This window comes from Equus przewalskii, chromosome 5, assembly GCF_037783145.1.
Source record: "Equus przewalskii isolate Varuska chromosome 5, EquPr2, whole genome shotgun sequence".
Taxonomy (NCBI): domain Eukaryota; kingdom Metazoa; phylum Chordata; class Mammalia; order Perissodactyla; family Equidae; genus Equus; species Equus przewalskii.
In genome coordinates, this window is record NC_091835.1 from 66,435,253 (window position 1) to 66,454,001 (window position 18,749).

The 18,749-nt window shown below is 57.5% G+C and overlaps 2 protein-coding genes across 32 annotated transcripts in view; one reads left to right on the top strand and one right to left on the bottom strand.

The window, feature by feature from the left end:
• Nucleotides 1-1,441: 1,441 nt before the first annotated feature.
• Nucleotides 1,442-9,250, top strand: SLC48A1 (solute carrier family 48 member 1). The gene is made up of 3 exons (XM_070619516.1): nucleotides 1,442-1,687; nucleotides 7,209-7,376; nucleotides 7,972-9,250. The coding sequence occupies exons 1-3, from the start codon at nucleotides 1,552-1,554 to the stop codon at nucleotides 8,106-8,108; spliced, it is 441 nt and encodes a 146-aa protein (XP_070475617.1). The 5' UTR covers nucleotides 1,442-1,551; the 3' UTR covers nucleotides 8,109-9,250.
• A 1,013-nt stretch (nucleotides 9,251-10,263) lies between these two features.
• HDAC7 (histone deacetylase 7) overlaps nucleotides 10,264-18,749 on the bottom strand; it is a 35,639-nt gene continuing 27,153 nt past the window's right edge. For all 31 annotated transcript variants that reach the window (XM_070619512.1, XM_070619507.1, XM_070619496.1 and 28 more), the window contains 10 exons: nucleotides 18,381-18,488; nucleotides 17,303-17,358; nucleotides 17,038-17,125; nucleotides 15,796-15,915; nucleotides 15,464-15,561; nucleotides 14,154-14,272; nucleotides 13,299-13,432; nucleotides 12,902-12,986; nucleotides 11,561-11,699; nucleotides 10,264-11,389 (listed from right to left, as the gene is read on the bottom strand). In XM_070619512.1, the coding sequence (XP_070475613.1) occupies nucleotides 11,344-11,389; nucleotides 11,561-11,699; nucleotides 12,902-12,986; nucleotides 13,299-13,432; nucleotides 14,154-14,272; nucleotides 15,464-15,561; nucleotides 15,796-15,915; nucleotides 17,038-17,125; nucleotides 17,303-17,358; nucleotides 18,381-18,488 (993 nt within the window). In that variant the 3' untranslated portion in view covers nucleotides 10,264-11,343. The remainder of the gene's footprint in view (nucleotides 11,390-11,560; nucleotides 11,700-12,901; nucleotides 12,987-13,298; nucleotides 13,433-14,153; nucleotides 14,273-15,463; nucleotides 15,562-15,795; nucleotides 15,916-17,037; nucleotides 17,126-17,302; nucleotides 17,359-18,380; nucleotides 18,489-18,749) is intronic.

Consider the following 18,749-nt stretch of genomic DNA (forward strand, 5'->3'; position numbering starts at 1 on the left):
TTTCTTGTGTATGACCACCTTTATCTTTATTTAAGGCTTACTTCCATCCACTCACATTCATCCATTCAGAAATGCTTACTAAGGGCTATCATGTGCCAGGCACTCTCCTATGGGTTGGCGTGAATGAAATGGTACAGTCCCTGCCCACAGACTTTACATCCTGCGGGGTGTGGTAGGCAGAATAATGCCCCCCCCCCCCCCCCCCGCCACAAGACGTCTATGTCCTAATCCCCAGAATTTGGAACTGTTACTTTACATGGCAAAAGAGATTTTGCTAATGGGATTAAGTTAAGGATTTTGAGATGGGGGAAATTATTTTGGACTATCCAGGTTCTTAATCACAAAGGTCCTTAGAGGGGAAAAGAGGAAAGCAGCAGAGTCAGTGAGAGAGGAGGAGATGTGGCAACAGAAGCAGAGGTCAGAATAACGTGACTGTTGGCTTTGAAGATGAAGAAAAAGGGCCATGAGTCAAGGCTCGTGGCTGGCTCTAGAAGCTGGAAGAGGCAAGGAAATGGATTTTCCACTCAAGCCTGCCGAAGGAGGGCAGCCCTGCCATCCCCTTAATTTTAGCCCAGGGAGACCCATTTTTGGACTCCTGGCCTATAGAACTATAAGATAATGTGTGTTGTTGTAAGCCATTAAATTTGTGGAAATTTGCTATAGCAGCAAAAGAAAACCAATAGGAGGGAGATTGGCTCCATATTTTGTACAGTATGTCATGGGCCTCCCCAGCTAGATCAGAACTACTTGACGGCTCTGGATTATGTTTGGTTTTCCCTCCCAGCTCCCAGCAGGAAGCTGGGCCCACGTGGAAGCTCCATATGCTCCTGCTCTAGCTTCCAGTCTCTATTTTAGAATGGTCTGATTCTGGGGGCAGGGGTGATGTTTGGTAAGTATTTGAGGTGGGGGGCTGAGGCCTATGGAGATGAAAGGAAAGAGGAGCTGTGAGTGAGGGTAAGGCGTTTGGGGGTAGAGGGTGCTGGGTGCAGGCGTTCTCAAACTTCAGCGTGAAGAATCTTCTGAGATGTGCATAAAGATGTCTGGGGATGGAACCTGGTTGAGAGACGCAGGGTGGAAGGAATCTTATTCACTGTCTACTTTCGTATTTCTTAATTTTTACATCTTTATTTGTAATGAGATATTTGAATCAAAATTTAAACTAGAATGTGCCTCATTCAGAGATTAAATTTTAAAAGTAATCACCGCAGCTGGCTTATACATGTATACAAATACATGTATATTTCCGAGCCCCGCCAAGGCCCAAGTGTCCTCATACGATTGGTGTGAGGATGAGCGCCGGGACCTGCCTTTTTTACAGGCATCCCCAAACGATGAGGCGGCCCAAGGACCTCGCCGGGCAAAGGCTTGGCCAAACCGTGCGGCCGGCTCCGGGCGCGGGCGGCCTCCGGCCGGGGAGGGCGCTGTGCCGGCGGCGCGGGGGGCGGGCCGGGGGCGGAGCGCGGGGCGGCCGGCGGCTCCGGCTCCCGGCTCCGGGCCCTGCACCTGTGACTCCCAGCCGCTCTCGCCCTCCGGCCCGGCGCTCGCAGCCCCATGGCCCCGTCCCGCATGCAGCTCGGCCTCCGCGCCGTCTACTCCGGCCTCAGCTCCGTGGCCGGCTTCTCCATCTTCCTCGTCTGGACGGTGGTCTACAGGCAGCCGGGGACTGCGGCCATGGGGGGGCTCGCAGGTACCCCGGGGCGCGCGGGGGCGCTGGGGCCCGGCTCCGGGCGCGCGGCGGCGGGGAGGCGCTGGCAGCCGCTCCGGGAGCCTCCTCGCGGGCGGCGCTTTCCCAGGGAGCGGGGGAGGGGGGTGTTTACCCAAAAACATCCGTTGGCCACGCAGGCCCCGCGCGGGCCCGGGCTCCTGGGCATTCCCCGGGTGCCTCCGGGACCCGATGCTGCCCGAACCCCGGCGCGTTCCCGGGGCGCCGACGTCCCGCCTCTGCCGTCGGCACAGCCCGCCGCGCCGCCCTGGTTAGCGCGGCGGCCCCTCCGCCGGTGACAGTTGCCCCAGGACAGCGTCCTCCCTGCGCGCCCGCTTCTCTCGTCCCGCCCCCCTTCACACTGCTGGGTGTGAAGACCCCGCAAACACACACACACTTGTTCTGGGGGATCCCTGCCCCTCCAGCGCCCCTTCCCTGGGGGCTGGGGGAGGGCAGAGAAGGAGTAAGTGGAAAGGGGGAGGGGGGTTCCTGGGGAAGCCCATGTGCCTCCTGCCAGTGTGGACCCCACCCCAGCACAGGCCTCAGCGGAGATCTGGAGGACCATCCTAGGGATCTCACAGGAACTGGACATTTTCTTTCTACCACGTTGGTGTCCCTTTGCCACCCCTCTGCTTTGGCTCCCCTGCCAAGGTCTGCTAAACCCCACTGGCCGCCCTTCCTGTGTCTCGAGGGAAGGGGAGGCAAGTGCTCCTGTGAGAACGTCAGTGCGCTGGTGGAGGCCCCATGCTCACCAGTTCTTGGCACTTGCTGTGCGCCTTTGGGAACACAATTAACCTCTCATGTTGTAGAATTGGTCTGAAGACAAAACATTATTTCTACTTGCTAACATTTTTTTTCTATTATTTTCTGTGTGTCAGGCACTGTTCAACAATCTGCTTCTATCCTCTCATTCAATTCTTACATCAGTTATATGAAGTAGGCATTATTATTGTGCCCATTTTACAGATAAGGCTTAAACTGAGGCTTAGAGTAAATAAGTAGCTTGTACAGAGTTACACAGCTACATGAAATAATATGTGTGGGAAAAGCACTTTGGAAAAAATACATGTTAGGATAATACTTTTACATGTGATGGTCTTATTCCATTACTAAAATCCTCCTGCCCAGAGAGCCCTAAATGGACTAACTAAAAAATAATTCAATTTACTTGTTGCCCCCGAGCTTACTGAGTGCCACCCCTGGGTAGAGAAGGAAGGAGGGGGCGGTTTCTGCCTCATGAGAGGGGCAGAGGTGACCACAGCCCACACAAGGCCCAGCAGAGCACTGGGGGCACCAAGGAAGGGTGGTGGGCACCCTGGCTGAGCTGCTCTCGTGCCTGTGGGTTCCTGTCCTCCCTGGGGTCAGCCAGCCCACCTCTGCTCAGGGATCTCCAGACCCTGGCCCTTCCCCTCTAAACCCCACCCCCTCCCATGATTCTCTTGGTTATCTTCTCCTTGCAGTCTTTCTGTTTCCTGTCAGTCCTGCTGCTCTCCCCATGGGAAGGTGGTGTCTTCAGGCAAGGCCCTGTGGCTGCCCTGATGAGACCTGAGACGAGGGCGCTGGTTGGGGGTGAGGAGGGAGGCCACCCCTGGGATCAGAACTGGGTGTGTCAGAGGGCGGCCTGGGGAAGGTGAGCCCTACCTAGCCGTGTGGCCTCCTGGGTGTCAGTTTCCTCATCTGTATGGAGTGGGAGGAGATGCTGCTGAAAGAGACGACCCCTGAGACCCCCCTCCAGGTCTGAAACGTTGCCATGTCTGTCCTCTCTGAACCTGTCGTCTCACAGCTGCCTGTTGGAGTGGAAGAAGGCCCTCTGGCTTGTGCTCCAGGGAGTCCCAGGGTTTCCCTCTGACCCACACTCTGCCCTCTGTCCCTCCTCGCGGGCCTCCCTCGGCCTCTGAGGCAGACCAGCTGTGGAGCTGCCTGCAGAGAGGGGCGCTAGGGTAGCAACCAGCTGGAGCAGGGTGCTGGTGCCTCCCTGACAGTGACCTTCAACACCCAGGAGGTGGCCATCGAAGAGCCAAAGCTGCTTGGTGGTGGCGCTGGCGGTGGCGGCCGTGGTGTGGCGGGTGGGGGAGGAGTTGCAGGCCAAGGCCACTCACCCCCTCCACCCTGAATGGGTTCCCAGGAAGTCTGTACCCAGTCAGCCTTCTTCCCCTTTTAGGGGTGAAGGGTCAGCGGATTTACTGACTTGTGAGCATCCCACTTCTGACTTGGCATTTTCCAGCCCAGAAACTGCTGAGTCACCAGTGGGCAGCCCCAGCATGCTCCTTCTCTCTGTACCAGGCAGGGGCTGGTAGGGGGGAGCTGGTCTCTGGAGCAGGGGCAGCCGTGCAGCCCCTGGGATAGGTGGGAAGAGTGTTCATGGGTGGAGACCTGTGAACTTCTGGTGGGCATCTGGGAAGAAGTGGCTCAGAGGAAGGGCAGTTGCAGAAGAAATGGTTTTGCTGTGGGAACCCTGGGGAAACCCACAGGCTCTTGCTCTGGGTCTGAAAGACCAAGGAAAGAGAAAAAGAACAGGAAAGTTGCGTGCAAATAGCTCCGTGGTCTTCCCTCATGAGCCGAGGGTAGGCAGGAGGCGTGCTGGGGTGCTGGGGCTTTCTTTCCCCCGGGCAGGGGTGCAGGGACACGGCGGGGCCCTGGCCCAGGCTCCCGCTCATCTGTGTTGCCCTCTCAGCTCCCCTGGGCTCCTCCTGTTGCCTCAGCTCCAACCCAGCTGCTGGAGGTACACTCGCTGACCAACCATGTGCTTTCCTTTCCCTTAGCCTGCCAGCTGTGAGCCTGGGGTGGAGTGGGGGCCCTGCCCTCCTTGGGTGGAGTGATGGGTGGGGGCTGGCATGGGTGTGCAGCGAGTGGGCCTGGGAACTGTCCATTCTGCCCTGAATTGTGCAGACCAGGCTTCCTGGAGACCCAGAGTGTCCTAGGGAAGCGTGCAGGGCTGAGCGACAGCTGCCTCCTGTCTGAGGTGTGGGAGGGGACCAGTGGGGGGACCAGTGAAGGGGGCTCCCTTCGCTGACCACCTTGAGTGGAGTTGGTGGAGGAGGTCCCTCTTCCTAGGACGGTGGTGGGAGCCAGGGTGGGCAGGAATGGGCCTGCTTCTAGACTTGGCTTGTGTTTATCTGGAGGCGAGGCCTGAGTGCAGGGGAAGTGAGCGGTGGGTAAGGTTGTGTCAGCTTATTAACAAAGAACCAGGACCTGGAACACCCAAGATGGCCATCTTCCCTTTCCTCCGGCTCAGCCCCTTTTGGTGCGTGGGGGTATGTAGAGGTGGGTTTTTTGGGGGAACCACTGGAGCCTGGCCAGTGGACTAAGGGACGGCATCTCCACAGGCCCCTATTTCAGCATTGCCTAACCCAGAAATTGCTGAGTCACAGAGGAATTGCTTTGACCTCATTTTCCTCCTGAGCTGGCTTCCAGAATCTTTGAGTGGTAAAGGGTATCAGAGCTCATCTACTCCAACCCCCCCATGGCATATCGAGGGGACAGAGGGCGAGTGGAGCTGCCCCAGACAGGTGCCATCTGATTGTTCGTTGAATGCACTCAGTGCCAATGAGCCTCTTTCCCTTTAAGGGGTCCGTTAAGGAACCAAACAGCTTCCCCAAATGAACACTTAGGATGCAAGAGAGAGGATTGGGAAAGACTTCTGGGAAAGGTGGCTGGCACACATCCCCATCACATAAGAAGGAAGCTGGAGCTGTGGGATTGTTATTCTGTCCATTCTGGCCTGCTCCAGTGATGGAGAGATGCTTGTCCTGGCTCACCCTGATCTCAGCGGGGGAGAGATCCACCCCCTTGCAGAAAGTCATGGGTGGGCAGGGGCAGAGCTGGGAAAGTGTGGGTCAGACAGTGGGAGGGAAGCTGCGGGGGCTGGCGGGCCTGTGCCCTCACAAGGGTGGAACCCTGTGGTCACCAGGTTTCCAGGCTGGCGGCAGCTTTGGGCTCACCTGTTTTCAGACGTGGAAGCACCAGGGCTCTGAGAGGTCACGAGCGGCCCAGCAGTGCCAGGCCCCACGCTTCCTGGCTTGAAGTCCCTGGGTTTCTGTCCCTTGCCAGGCCATATGAATTGTGACAGCTTCTGAGCTGGTAACCAGAGCATAGCCCTGTGATGAGGCTCCGCTCTGCCTTGTTTTTTCCGCCTGACTTAAAAAAAATTATGAAATAGTTTGGGCATGTAAAAAAGGATAGACACCTTAACGAACTCCTTGTACTCACCACCCAGCCTAAGACATAAAACATCGTAGCCTTGGTCAGAGCCCTCACCCCACCTCTCCCTGTCAGCCTGCCTGCCTTCTCCTGCTTGCCAAAGATAACCATTCTTCCCGAGCAGATGTCTATCTTTCCTGTGCACGTTTGGTACTCTGCTTGTAGTGCATGCGCCTTCCTTTTCGAAAAGTCTCCTGACTCTAGGATCCAGCTGCCCGTGTGGCCCACACACGGGCCGAGAGCTTGCAGCTGGCTCTGCCCCTTTCCTCATTCCTCCCTTGCAGAGACCCTGGGGCCCTGCTCCAGACCCTTGCCAGTGGGCTTGATAGTTGTTCCATTCTTCTGTCTGGGCCGGCAGGCACAGCCTGGCACAGAGGGTACTCATTGTATTGGTTGAGTGGCAGGCGGCGTCATGGGGGACGTGCCCAGCCAGGCCCAAAGGGCAGGCCTAGGGAAGGCTGGGGGTGTCTGGCCTGCCCTTTCAGCAAACTGGAGGGAGTGACATGGAGTCTGGGCAAGAGCAAGAAGAAGGCCACTTGGGTACCGGGTGGCCCAGGGGTTCTCACTGCTGGGCCTCCTCATCCCGCAAGACCAACGCCTGGAGTCTGGGAAGAGCCCGCGCGCGGCCCAGGAGCTCAGCCACGGGCCTTGAGATGAGGAGGTTGTGGCCTCTGAGGGCCTGGTAGAGCAGGAACAGGATAGGGGAGCCGCTTTCCACGCCTGTGGCCCTCAGGGCTGGTCCAGCGCAAAGCAGGCTGGACTGCAGGGTTCTCCAACTTTCTGATGTCAGGACCTGGTTACACTCCTGAAAAGTAGTGAAACTTCAAGGAAATTTTGTTGATGTGGGTTATATCTATTGATACGTACCGTACTAGAAATGAAAACTGAGGACATTTTTAAGCTCTTAAGGTATTTTTAAGTCTTAAAGTAATATTAAAAATAACTGCATTAACATCAGTAACATTTTTTTGTGAGAAATATTCATGTTTTCCAAAACCGAAAAATGACGGAGAATGGCCTGCTTTTATATTTTTGCAATTCTCTTTAATATCTGCTTGATAGAAAGCAGCTAGATTCTCTTATCTGCTTTTCTGTTCAAATCCTTGTGATACCCCAGGCCATGCAGCTTCTGGAAAACACTCCACAGTCATGAGAGAAGGAGGGTGAAAAGGCCAACATTATCTTAGTATTATTATGCAAATAAGTCTGGCCTAGCGGACCTAAAGGGCCTGGGGGTCCCGGGGTCACTGGGTGAGGAGGAGGGGGGAGCTGCAGCATCGTTGGCTGACCGAGTCTGTCCCGGCAGGTGTGCTGGCGCTGTGGGTCCTGGTGACGCACGTGATGTACATGCAGGATTACTGGAGGACCTGGCTCAAGGGGCTGCGTGGCTTCTTCTTCGTGGGCATCCTCTTCTCGGCCCTCTCCGTCGCCACCTTCTGCACCTTCCTTGTGCTGGCCATCACCCAACACCAGAGTGAGGGCCGGGCCAGGAGCGAGGGCGTGGGAGGGCCGCAGGAGCAGACCCGTGATTCCTGTCCTGCTTCCAAAGCTTATGTCCAACGGACTGGGCAGATCCCTTAACTTCCCCGTGCCGGGATTTTCTCGTTGTTAAAGTGGGCAGAATGAGAGTATCCACGCCCTGGGGTTGGAAGGGCTAATGCGTGGGCGGTGGTGCGCATGGTGGATGCTGCAGATCCGCCCCTGGGAGTGGGTTATTAGCAGCACCGTTTAGTTTCTCCGCCCAGCTCTGGGGTGGGAGCGCCCCCTGGTGGCTGAAACCAGCAAGTAGCCAAAGGCCCTTCCTGCCGGGGAATCTGATACTGAAGCAGGCTGGAAATGGCCGAGAGTAAAAGTCGCAAAAGCAGAGCAGATGATATAGACCTGTGATTGCTCAGCCCTGCCCTTTCCTGCTCCTCACTGCCTCCTGCCTGCACATCCTGAATGCTCTACCATGGTCCATCTCTCCATGGGATTGGTTCAGCCTCTCTTGGAAGTCATGGAGTGGGGTGGCCCTGGGTTTGTGGCATGGTGGCTGGGGTCAAGTGGCTGTTGGGTTCCTCTCCCTGCAGGCCTCACAGACCCCAACAGCTACTACCTCTCCTGCGTCTGGAGCTTCATTTCCTTCAAGTGGGCCTTCCTGCTCAGCCTCTACGCCCACCGCTACCGGGCTGACTTTGCCGACATCAGCATCCTCAGCGATTTCTGACGCAGGGGGTGAGGTCTCTGCACCCTTGGGGTCCTCAGGACCTGGACTCAGCCTCTGAGACATCGGGTGGGCCTGCCCCACCCCTTAGGGACCCCAGAACTGCAGCAGAAAATACACAGCAGAAGGACTACAGCCTCCCCGGAAGCTGTCCTGTCCCCTTTGGGGGAGACCCGGGTGCAGTGGAAAGGGGTCCTGCCGTGTTGCTCCTCATTGGCCTGGCTGGAGGGCAGCTTTAGACCTTTGCAAATGGATCTATTTTCTTAGCACTCAGTGAGGAATCTGTCAGTAGGGCCAGGGCAAGCTTGGGCCTTGACCTATACTTGGGGGCAGGGAGCAGTGGGCGGCAGCTTGGTCCCTGCTGCCCCAGGTGCTCTCCCCCAGGCTGGGGTGGGAACCTGGGGAGGTCAGATCAAGTAAGCGGTAGGGACCTCTCAACCCCCACCCAGCACCCCCATCCTGTTGTCCCCCGAGGGTCAGGTAGCTTAACTCATTGGTCCCAGGATGGCAACGTTTGGCTCTTCCCAAGGCCTGGAGACTTGAGCAGAAAGCTCAGTGTCCCTCTTCCTACCCCGTTCCACCCAGGGCCAGTCTGCAGTGAGTGTGCCAGACTGTCACCTCCTTCACCACACCCCAAATCCTCCCTCCCACATGCACCACACACCCCAGAGCAGGGCTCCCCAGAGGAGGCCAGACTAAGGGTCTTGGGGAAGGTGCTCCTGCCCCCAGAAGGGCTTTGGGGAACTGGGCGGCACGGCATAGGCTGGAAGGACCCCTCCAGCCTGAGCCAGTGCACCCCCAGCTCTCCATTTCCACTCCGCCTCCTCACACCCACCCCTCGTGGCTCCCAGATCCCCCCAGGCCAGGAGACACCTTCCCCAATCCCGCCCCATTCATGCCCCTGCACTAGAGCTGTTATCTTTTATAATCTCCCTTCTGAAGGAACAAAATCTGCTTTCCTGCCTGTCCCCTGGCCTGCTCTTCTGACTCAGGAGGGAAGGGGCTCTTGTGACATCTGTCCCCATGTTAGGTTGCCATTTTGCACAGTCTACTCCTTTCCCACCTGACATGTCCTGCCCCTCAGCTCTTTGCCTTATCTGTGTCACTGTCACTTTAGCAGAAATACAGCGGCCATTTGTATCAGAGAGCCTCTGGTCGTTTCTTGTGGGGTGGGACCTTGGAGGGGTGGGCTGTGGGCAGGAAGGGTGGTGGGTGGTCTCTGGTTGTCTCATTATGCCATTTCCTTCACTCACAGTGTGCCCTGGCGGGCAGGGGGAGGTCAGTGTCTCGGGCTGGAGGCCGTCTCCCTCTGGTCCCTCTTGGTGTGGGGGAACCCACCAGCTCAGCTCTCCTCCTTGGGCTCTCTCAGCACCCCCCCAGCCAGGGTGAGGATGCCCATGAGCACAGCCTCAGCAGCCCCTGTGGGATTCAGTGCCTGTCACTCACGAGGCCAGGACAGAGGGGAAGGGGATGAACCTGCTCCCCTTCGTATTGTCCCAGGCTGTGAGGGCTTGGGACCAGGTCTGAGGTAACAAGGCGGCTACTCCCACTGGCTGGAGCGGCCTGGCCGACTCAGAACCGTAAAGACAGGCACCGGCAGCCCTGGCACCTTCGTCTCTGCTGAGACTGGATGAGCTTGTCTGGGCCTGTTGCCTCGCCCATTCTCTCTTCTAGGCTCCATATGTGCTTAAGAAGTCACGGTGCATTAAAACAGGAAGGGACTATAAACAGTGTCTATTTCTGGAGTTTCTAACCAATCAACAGAGGCCCCCAGGAGGTGAGCTGACTTACCTGAGCTCCCAGCAGGGACCTGAACCCGGGTAGGTCTGATTCATGACTGGGGATGCCTTAGTGAGCCAGGTCTGAGTATCTGTATCCCCCACCCCCTCAACGGGCCCTCTGTCTATGGACTCAGCCCAAAGCTGCCACCTCTGTTACCCCAAGGTGAGGCAGGCGGGGACAGCCAGGGTGTGTTCAGAATGGATGCTTCCTGCCAGGCAGCTGCCACAGAAGGGCCAGGAGCTGGAGGGGGCCTGCCCACCCCGACCCTGCCCAACCTGGTTCCTTCTCCTCCACATCAAATCAGACGCACGCTGTGCTGTGCAGCTGTGGGCCCACTGCATACCCCTCATCCCCAGGAGGCCCTTTCACACACACCTTTAAAGCAAATAAAACATTTATTGTTCAGATTTTTTTTCTGTTTTTTTCCTTTTTTACAAAAACATGCATACATACACAGGGTATGGTGGTCCGGGGAAGACGCGCACGCTCGCACACACACTCTCTCTCTCTCTCACACACAAATACTTTCCTTCTTGGCCCCAGGCCTGGACCCCAGAAGCCTTGAAGACTGTCAGGGCGGCCTCCCCTCCCCCATGTCTTGCAACCACTCTCCCACCCCCTTAGCTCTCAGCCAAGCTAGTCCTATGTGGGGCAAGAGTCAGAGCGTGGGTGGGGGGACCCCAAAAATAAAGAAGGCTCATGGCGGGGGCAGTGACCGAGGGATCCCTGGGGTCGTGCTGTGCTTCTGAGGGGAGATGAAGGGTTTGGCACCATCGGATCAGGAAGCACAGAGCTCCAAGAGCACCTGTTCGCTGCCCCAGGGCACTGAGATGGTCGACGGAGGGTGGCCTGTGGCAGGAGCAGGGACCAGACAGGAGGCCTGGCTGCCCATGACTGCTCTCGGAGGGAGCTTTGTCTCACTGCCCAGTGGTGGTGGGGGGAAGCTTCCAGAGTCATCTGAGGAAGTGGGCGAGAGGAGGGACTCCCCCCAACCCAGTGCAGCCCTCAGATCCTAAGAAGGGCCACCCTGGCTGAGGCCATGTTCACATTTCTGTGTGGAGCCTGGGGCTGTGTGCAAAGACTGGGGTCTACAGAGCCAAGAATAGTGGTTATGGGTGGGCCCGACTGGGCCAGTCCTCCTCTGCGCAGTCCTGAGGAATGGGGGCCCAGCCAGGAGCCTGGACCCCAGATGGCTCGACTCTGTTCTTGGGCGAGCCCTACTGGGGCCTGGCTGGCTGCCCGGCCTGCCTCCTCTCGGGGTCCTCTTTGGTCCCTATCCTAGACCCAGGGCCTTCTCAGGAGAGGCTCCTTGGGGTGACTGCCAAGGGGCTGTTCTCTGGCCCCAACTACCTGCCCGAAGGATCTCTGAAGACCCTGGGAATGAGCACTGTTGCCAGAGGTTAGCAGAGAACCAGGTCCAAAGGGCAGAGTGGGCAGGCAGATCCGTTCCGAGGCCTTAGAGATTCATAGGTTCTTCCTCCTCCACCAGCTGCTCTGAGGGCCTGCCAGGAGGGACAAGGGGGAGGATGCGAGGGCCAGGGACTGCAAGAAGGGCCTTCGCCCAGCTTCCTAGGAAGCCTGAGAAGGCTGGGGTACCTGTGCCGGGATCTGGGGTCCTCAAATTGGGAGGGTCCGAGGGGTGGGGAGGCCATCGGCCAGGCGTCTGGCCTTACCTCTCTTCAGCCAGGATGCCCACAGAGAGGGATGCCAGTGCGGTCACTGCCTCCACTTCTTCTGCATCGGCTCCTGGCAGCCTGGGCACCCAGGAGTCGGGACAGGAGGCCAGGCGCTGCATGCAGCCCCAGTATTTACCTGGGGCAAGAAGCCGAGTCAGAAGGGGTTGGAAAACAAGCTGCTTCACTCTGCCCCCACCACGCATCCTGGCCTGATACTGAGGCTGCACATCTCAGGCCAAGAGCCCGAGAGCAGCAGGCATGTTCTCAGTTTGAGATCAGCTCTCTCTCACCTGCCTCCCCCCCTCAACACAACAGCTTCCCCAACTTGGCCCCCTGGAAGCCCTGACAGAATGAGCAGAGCAGATGCAGTGTGGCTGTCAGGGGGCCCAGCCGGTGCCCAAGCCATTCTCCCACCACTTTGGCTGAAAGGCCACTTTCCCCTGGATGGCGTGTGTATCAGAGTGACCTCACAGGTCCCCGGCCTCCTGGAACACATGGTCCCACTCATCTGCAGCCCCCAGCACTGCTCAGCCCCGCACACAGGACAGGGGCGTGTGGGAGGTGGGAAGGACACAGCGCCGGGAGAGCTTACCGTCACCACGGCTGCTCTGCTTGGCCGTCAGCAGGCCACTTACCCACCCTGGGCTTCCACTGCCCGACCTAGACCATGGCCATGGCCATACTGCCTACTGTGGTGAGAAAACACATCCATGGCACACACCCAGCCCAGAGCCCGGCCCATGTGAGGGTTCCATTCAAAATGCAGCAGCATGTTGACTGGCATGCACGCTTCCCCTGCTGAGCCCTGGATGTGGGGAAATCTCTATTTTATTCGTGTTTGTATCCCTAGCATAGCTCCTCGGTCTTTACATAAAGTGCTCCATAGATGCTGAGTTGAAGTTGAAAATTTAAAGTGCTTTCCAAGTGTGGGGTTATTCTAAGACCCAGACCGTAAAGCAGGCAGAGCTCTCAAGACCCCGCAGCCAGGACTGCGGGTCAAGGTGGGAACCAGTCAGTCCCTTTGGCCAACAAGGTCTGAGCATTGCTGTTGGCCTGGCCCTGGCCTGGGGCTGTGGCTGGAGATGGGAAGCCAGTCCTGCCTTGAGGAGGCCACCATCTGGTATTCCCATGGGGTCCATCTGGAGAGCTCCGAGGGTATCCACTCATGGGGGCTGTCCCACCATTACTGCTGGGGTGATTTACAGGAAGCCAACTCCAGACCAGCAATAGAGCCTCTGGCCTGCCTGGCGTTGGAAGCCCAAGGGCCCTGGACACTGGGGGCAAGACCCCCGAGTCTCCCCAGTCTAGGGTCAGGGGGTGTCCTCTCTCCACACTCACTGTGCACCCGGATCACAGCTTCCAGAGAACGGATGGCGTTGAGGTTGGGTTTCTGTTTCCAGCCTTCTTCTGAGAGGGGATCCACCTACAGAAGAAAACAGTACCTCAGCCAGCAGTCTTCAGGGACCCACAGGCCCAGCTCTCTCCCACCGCAAGGGCCCTGGCTTTCCGGGCACAAACAGGCATGTATTCCTGGCTCCGCCTTGGCCAGGAGATGCTGGCCCAAGAGCTGACCTGAGGAAGGCATCCATTCTCTCCCTCTCCTTCCAGGCCTGGCCACCCCCACCCTATTTTCGAGCCCTCAGGGAGACGCCCCATCTGCCTGCTCTTTGGGGCAGTCCTGGGAGAACCGGGCTCCCTGTTCCCCAGAGGCATGGATGGGGGGCAGGCAGCTCACCTTGTTGCCCAGAAGAGCAGCCACACAGGCCTCGGAGGCGTCACAGATGGCGGTGAGGTCATGGCCGCCCTCCAAGGCCAGCACCACGGCACCTCCTGCCAAGCTCATCAGCTGCTGCGTCATGTACCCAAAACCTAGACGGGTGGGTGGGGAGGCATGGGGGGCGGGGTGGAGGAGAGGTGGACCTGCCCTACCTCTCTACCTCTGTTAATTCCCTGCTCACTTCCTCCTTACAAATAATGACTCAGATGTATAAATTGCTGCTTTCCAGGTGCGTTCACATGGAACCCCATGTAAAAACTATTAGTATGCCTCACTCAAGGCTCAGAGCGGTGGAGGAACTTGCCCAAGGCCCCACAGCTGATAAGTGACAGGGCTAGGCCTTGAACCCAGGGCATCGACTCCAGCCTGCGTGTTTTTCACTGGGCTACACTGTCTTACCTTTCTGTTCTCCAGGCCCCACGGCCCACTGAGTGGGCTCCCTGCTCTGAGAACACTGCTCCTCCCTGATCTCCCTCAGAAGAAGCTGCCCGCCCAGCAGCCAAGAATGACACAATCCGGGGAGGAAGTCCTCTGGCTGAGCTTCCTGTCTATAGGACTTAAGTCCCCAGGGTGTGACTTAAGCCTTCCATGGTGAACTGACTGGTCACCTGGTCAGAGAAAGGGCCCTGGGCTGTGCCTGGCTAGGAGAGCCCAGGGGATTCCAGCCACAGGACTGGACAAGAACATAGCACTGCCATACCCCAGTCCGCACACTCACAGCCTGGGCCGGCCACTGCCCTTGACTCAGACCATCCTCCCTGCCCAGACTGGCCCTCATTCTCTACACCACTCCCTGGGCTGGGCCCTCCTTACATTTGGCGGAAACATGGTAGCCACCCAGCGGGGCGGGGTGACCCTCGGCAGCATCAAACCCAGCTGACACCAGGACCAGGTCTGGAGAGAACTCTCGGGCAACAGGCATCACGACGATCCTGTGAGGGTACGGGGAGAGGGGGCTCACCACACCTGCAGGGGGCCGGGGGCAGAGGAGGGGCCAGCCCTCCCCCGCCAATGTTACTGTGAGGCACCCCATCTCCCAGCAGGATTAGGGGATCCCTCCGACTTCCTTGACCTTGCTGGCTGTCCACGTCCTTGCACAGCCCAAGGACTCAGCCGCCCAGGGCTCTTAACTGGCGAGAGGCAGGAAGGAGCCAAGGATGGGGCAACAGAGGCAATGAAAGGAGTGAATGTGCATGTATGTTTGTGGGGCACAGGAGGCAGGGCCACAGGAGGGGCGGGTCACTAAGCCCTGGGGACTGGAAACGCTCTGTATGTAGCTGCCACTCATTTCGGACTACGTGCACCACCCCTCACCACTCTCCTGAGAGCTGACCAGGGCGACTAGACCCTCTGAGGTCCTGGGCCACCCAGATCCATTCTCTCATCCTCTGCCCCTGCCAGCTCCCCACAGCTGCCTCCCGCCATCCTTGGCCCAACTCTGGGGTCCACTTTGGTGTCTTTCAAGTCCTGAGCTCTGGGCACGCAGACACCAGGAACTCCAGTCCAGGGCTCCTACAGAATTAGCTCTCACGGAGAATATCTCCAGAAAAGCACTTGGAGACCTACTTCCAGGGTTCTTTTTTCCCAAATGGTGTTCGGGGACCCCAGAGTGAAATCCGTAAGGGCTCCTGCCAGAGCCCAAAGCCCCTCTTCTAGAATGACTTTTCCTCAGCAACCCCTCCCCCCCTCCATGGACATCACCTGCTCTCGCTCTTTCTCCACAGCTTTTTTAAGTTTCTCATCTCTTGTGAAAAGCCCACCTCCTCCAGGCAGCCTTGTTTGACTCAATGAGGCAGCTCTGCTCAGTCCACCCTGCCCATCTGCCAGTGCTCAGTTCAGCAGAGGCTCTTGGTAATGCGTGACTTTATAAAGCATCCTTTGACTTTTTCATTCTGTGCTTCCTGACTTCCCATCAGGACTGCAGGCCCAGATGGCAGTCACAGTGCCTTTCCTTTTGTTTGTCTCAGTCCATAAGGCCAAGCCCGGGGCTCACTTATAATGTCTAGTCGTTGGATGACAGGCTGACAAGCCAGCTGATCACCTCCAACGTGGTGCTGCTGGGAAAGGGGCAGGAGAGAGTGGCCTTGCTGGGCCAGGCCTTCTCTGGCCCCCAGAACACTTACCTGAAGGCGGCCAGGTACTCAGGATCCCCCATTGGGGGGTCCAGACCTCCGGCCCAGGCCACGTTGACATTGAAGCCCTCACCGCTGCCAGCTCCCACCTGGAAAACAGGAAGCAGGAGAGACATGAGGAGAGCAGTCCCAGGAGAGGAAGCCCAGGATGTCAGTGCAGCAAGACCAGCTCATCCAGCCTCTTCACTTGCAGGTGGAGAACTGAGGATCAGAGAGGCTAAATGATCTGCCCAGGATCACACAGCTAGCTGTGACAGAGGCAGAGGAAGGGCAGCGAGGGAGAGTCAATGGGGCTGGAAGGGATGGACTGGACATGGGGTTACCTCATCCACAGCCCCACTGCCTGGGAAGAAGTTGCCGTCGTCATGGCGATGCAGGGAGATGTAGAGCACGCTGGGGTCCTGGTAGAAGGTTTGCTGGGTGCCGTTGCCGTGGTGAACATCCTGTGCAGGGAGATAGATGGGCAGTGGGTCAGGGAAGGTCTGAAAGCAGAGAGATGGAGACCGGGACTGGTGGGAAGGGTTTGAGGTCGGTGACCATTGTGAAGGTGAGGACCCTAGACTTGGAGTCAGGAAACTAGAGCTAAACTGTTGAGTGGCCCCAAGAAATCCACTGGCCCACTCTGAGCCTCAGTCTCCCCACATACGTATAGATATGTACATAACATGCTGGATGGGAGTGGCTATCATATGAGACCCCGAAGGAGAGGAGGCGTGCCATGGGCAGGACAGCCAGCTGGAGAGAGTAAGCACGCAGGATGGCTTCTCGGTAGGAGAGGGAAGAGTCCTGGCTCACAGGTGTCAGGAACCCTCGCCTCTGTGTCTTGCCCAAGGTCACAGAGTGACGCAGGACATCAGAGACCAAGCTCCATTACAGAGGGGCAGGTACGTGAGCCCCAGTGCCGCCCCTCCTGGGAAGAGCTATCGCCCTACACTTGGTGACCCCCAGACTGTGTACAGGCGCTAGAGTGGAAAGTGCCTCCACCTTCCTCAGCTTCTGAGTGGGAATCACAGATGTCAGCACAGAGTGGTACAGCTTAGTTGTTAGATGCATGTACCGGCCTGGGTTCGAATCCTAGTCTCAGGGCTTACGAGCTGTGTGGCTGTGTGAAAGTTACTTAGCCTCTCTGTGCTCACTTTCCTCAGCTGTAAACTAGGTTATTGTCAGGATTAAATACATCATATGTAAAACCATCAGTGTCTGCATGCGATTAGTGGTGTGCTGATGTTATCTGCTATTATTGGTATTATCGCTACCTGTAGGGGAAATGCAGAAATGATGAGATCTGCAGAAAGATGCCAATAGAGGACAAAAAAACAACACTCAAGTGGCTCCTCCCACTGTGGGAGGTTGTTATGGACCAGGGCCTTCCCATGCACCACCTCCTCTGGGCCTCCCAACAGCCTTGTGATGTGGGTGTTACTATCACCCGCATTTTACACAGGGGAAACTGAGGCTGGGAAGACTAAGCAGAACTAGGCCATAAAGCCACGTCTTCTGACGCCGGTGTCAGGGCTCTTCCCACAGGGCTCGTGGATCTGAAGGGGCTAGGAAGAGGGACCTACCCAGTCCACAATGAGGATCTTGCTGGCCTTGCCCTGTTGTTGCAGCTGTCGGCAGGCGATGGCCACTGAGTTGAAGAAGCAGAAGCCCCTGGGAGGAGGGGAGAGAGGTCCTGCCAGCCCGTCCCCTCCCCGCGCCTCCACCTCTCCAGCCTCTTCTCCCCCCTGGCCCCTGGCTGGCCCAGCCTCAGAAGGCTCAGGGCAAGGAGGGGGAATGTTCTAATGGGAAGGCCCTAGGGGCCTGCCCCTCCCCCCACCCAGGCCTTACATGGCAGTGGAATGGTCTGCATGGTGTCCTGGAGGCCGAACCACAGCAAAACCGTTCTAGAAACAGAAAGAATGCTTGTCAACCAAATGGCCAGCCCTCTGACCCACATCTCCATGAACCTCCCCCCAGCCCCAGGCTCCTGCCTCGAGAAGGAGCCACAGAGAACAGCTGCCATTGTGTTGGACTGCGGCTGGGCCGGATCTGAGGTGCCTGGGTGCTCGGCCCGCAGGCTGGGCATCCTCTGCTCTTAGACTGGATTTGAAGACAAACCCCCCACTGCGGTGCGTCCTGGCTGCTGTCACTTTGTAATAACAACAGCTACTGTGTGTTTGGCCCAAACTACAAGCCTGGCACTATGCTAAGCACTTTATAACCACTGGACTTCCTCCTCACCACCTGTCTTGGAGGTAAATGTTATCCAACCCTCATATCTCCATCAAATAAACAGTATCATTAGCTCTAGTTTACGGACAAGGGGAAATCTGGAGCTTTGGTGGATTAAGCAACTTGTGCAGTTGCTTGGTTGTAAATGTAAAAATGGTGGGGCCAGGATTTTAAACCCAGGGCTCTGCCCTTAACTGCAAAGCCCCACCGAGAAGCTACAATACGGAGGACACCGCAACGGCCTTGGGCTATGAGCTCCTAAACAATGGGTATGTGGACCTCAGGACAAGCCCCGTCAGGTGCCCAGGCCAGAGCAAACGAACACGGGCACCAAACTAATCTATGTAACCTCAGCACTGCAAAGAATCAATGTGCCAATGCATGGAGGCCCAGAGACACCCTGTGACTTGCCTACAGTCACACAGCAGGTCTGTGTTAAATGATCCTGGATGATCACGACCCTGTGGGTCTTAGAGAGCAAAAGTCCAGGGTCACAGTGGCTTGACTCTCACCGAGTAACATGAGCCAAGGGTTCAAATCTCATCTTGTCGCCAAAGCTCTCGGTTTCCCTTCTAAAACTTTGCGGTGATATACAAGAGGAATGAGATGCCTGGGGTTCTGGGTCCGGCCTTCCCTGCTGCCCCATCCTGCTGCCTCCTCCATGGCTTGCCCATCTTCAATCCAAACCTCCTACCTTTAGTTCGCGGGAAGCCACTTTGAAGGCAAGGTCAGTGACGCTGCCGGCGGCCCAACGGGCTGCATTGGAGGAGTGCAGCTCATTCCAGATGGTGTCAGTATCCACCTGTGGGGGCCAGAGTCAGGGCCCGCATCATCCAAGGCTTCCCACAGGAGCCAGGGCCCATGGGGTGGTGCCCATCCCACGGCCAAGACCCCAGGGGCAGGGAGCTGGGCAGACAGTGCTGCCTCCCCAGTGCCCCACCGCCCAAAGGCAAGGCCTCCTGTGTCCCCCAATCCCAGCATGACTTCTCCTTCCCAGCTTCAGTCCACATCACTGGCCTGTTTCTGGCCAGCACTCTGCAGGCAGCATCGTGCCTGCCTCCCC

What these genes read in the sequence shown, in the direction of transcription:
- SLC48A1 (XM_070619516.1), top strand. Translation starts at nt 1,552, where the DNA reads ATGGCCCCGTCCCGCATGCAGCTCGGCCTCCGCGCCGTCTACTCCGGC. An exon ending in GGCCATGGGGGGGCTCGCAG is followed by an intron (nt 1,688 to 7,208) that starts GTACCCCGGGGC and finishes CTGTCCCGGCAG; the next exon opens with GTGTGCTGGCGCTGTGGGTC. An exon ending in GGCCATCACCCAACACCAGA is followed by an intron (nt 7,377 to 7,971) that starts GTGAGGGCCGGG and finishes CTCTCCCTGCAG; the next exon opens with GCCTCACAGACCCCAACAGC.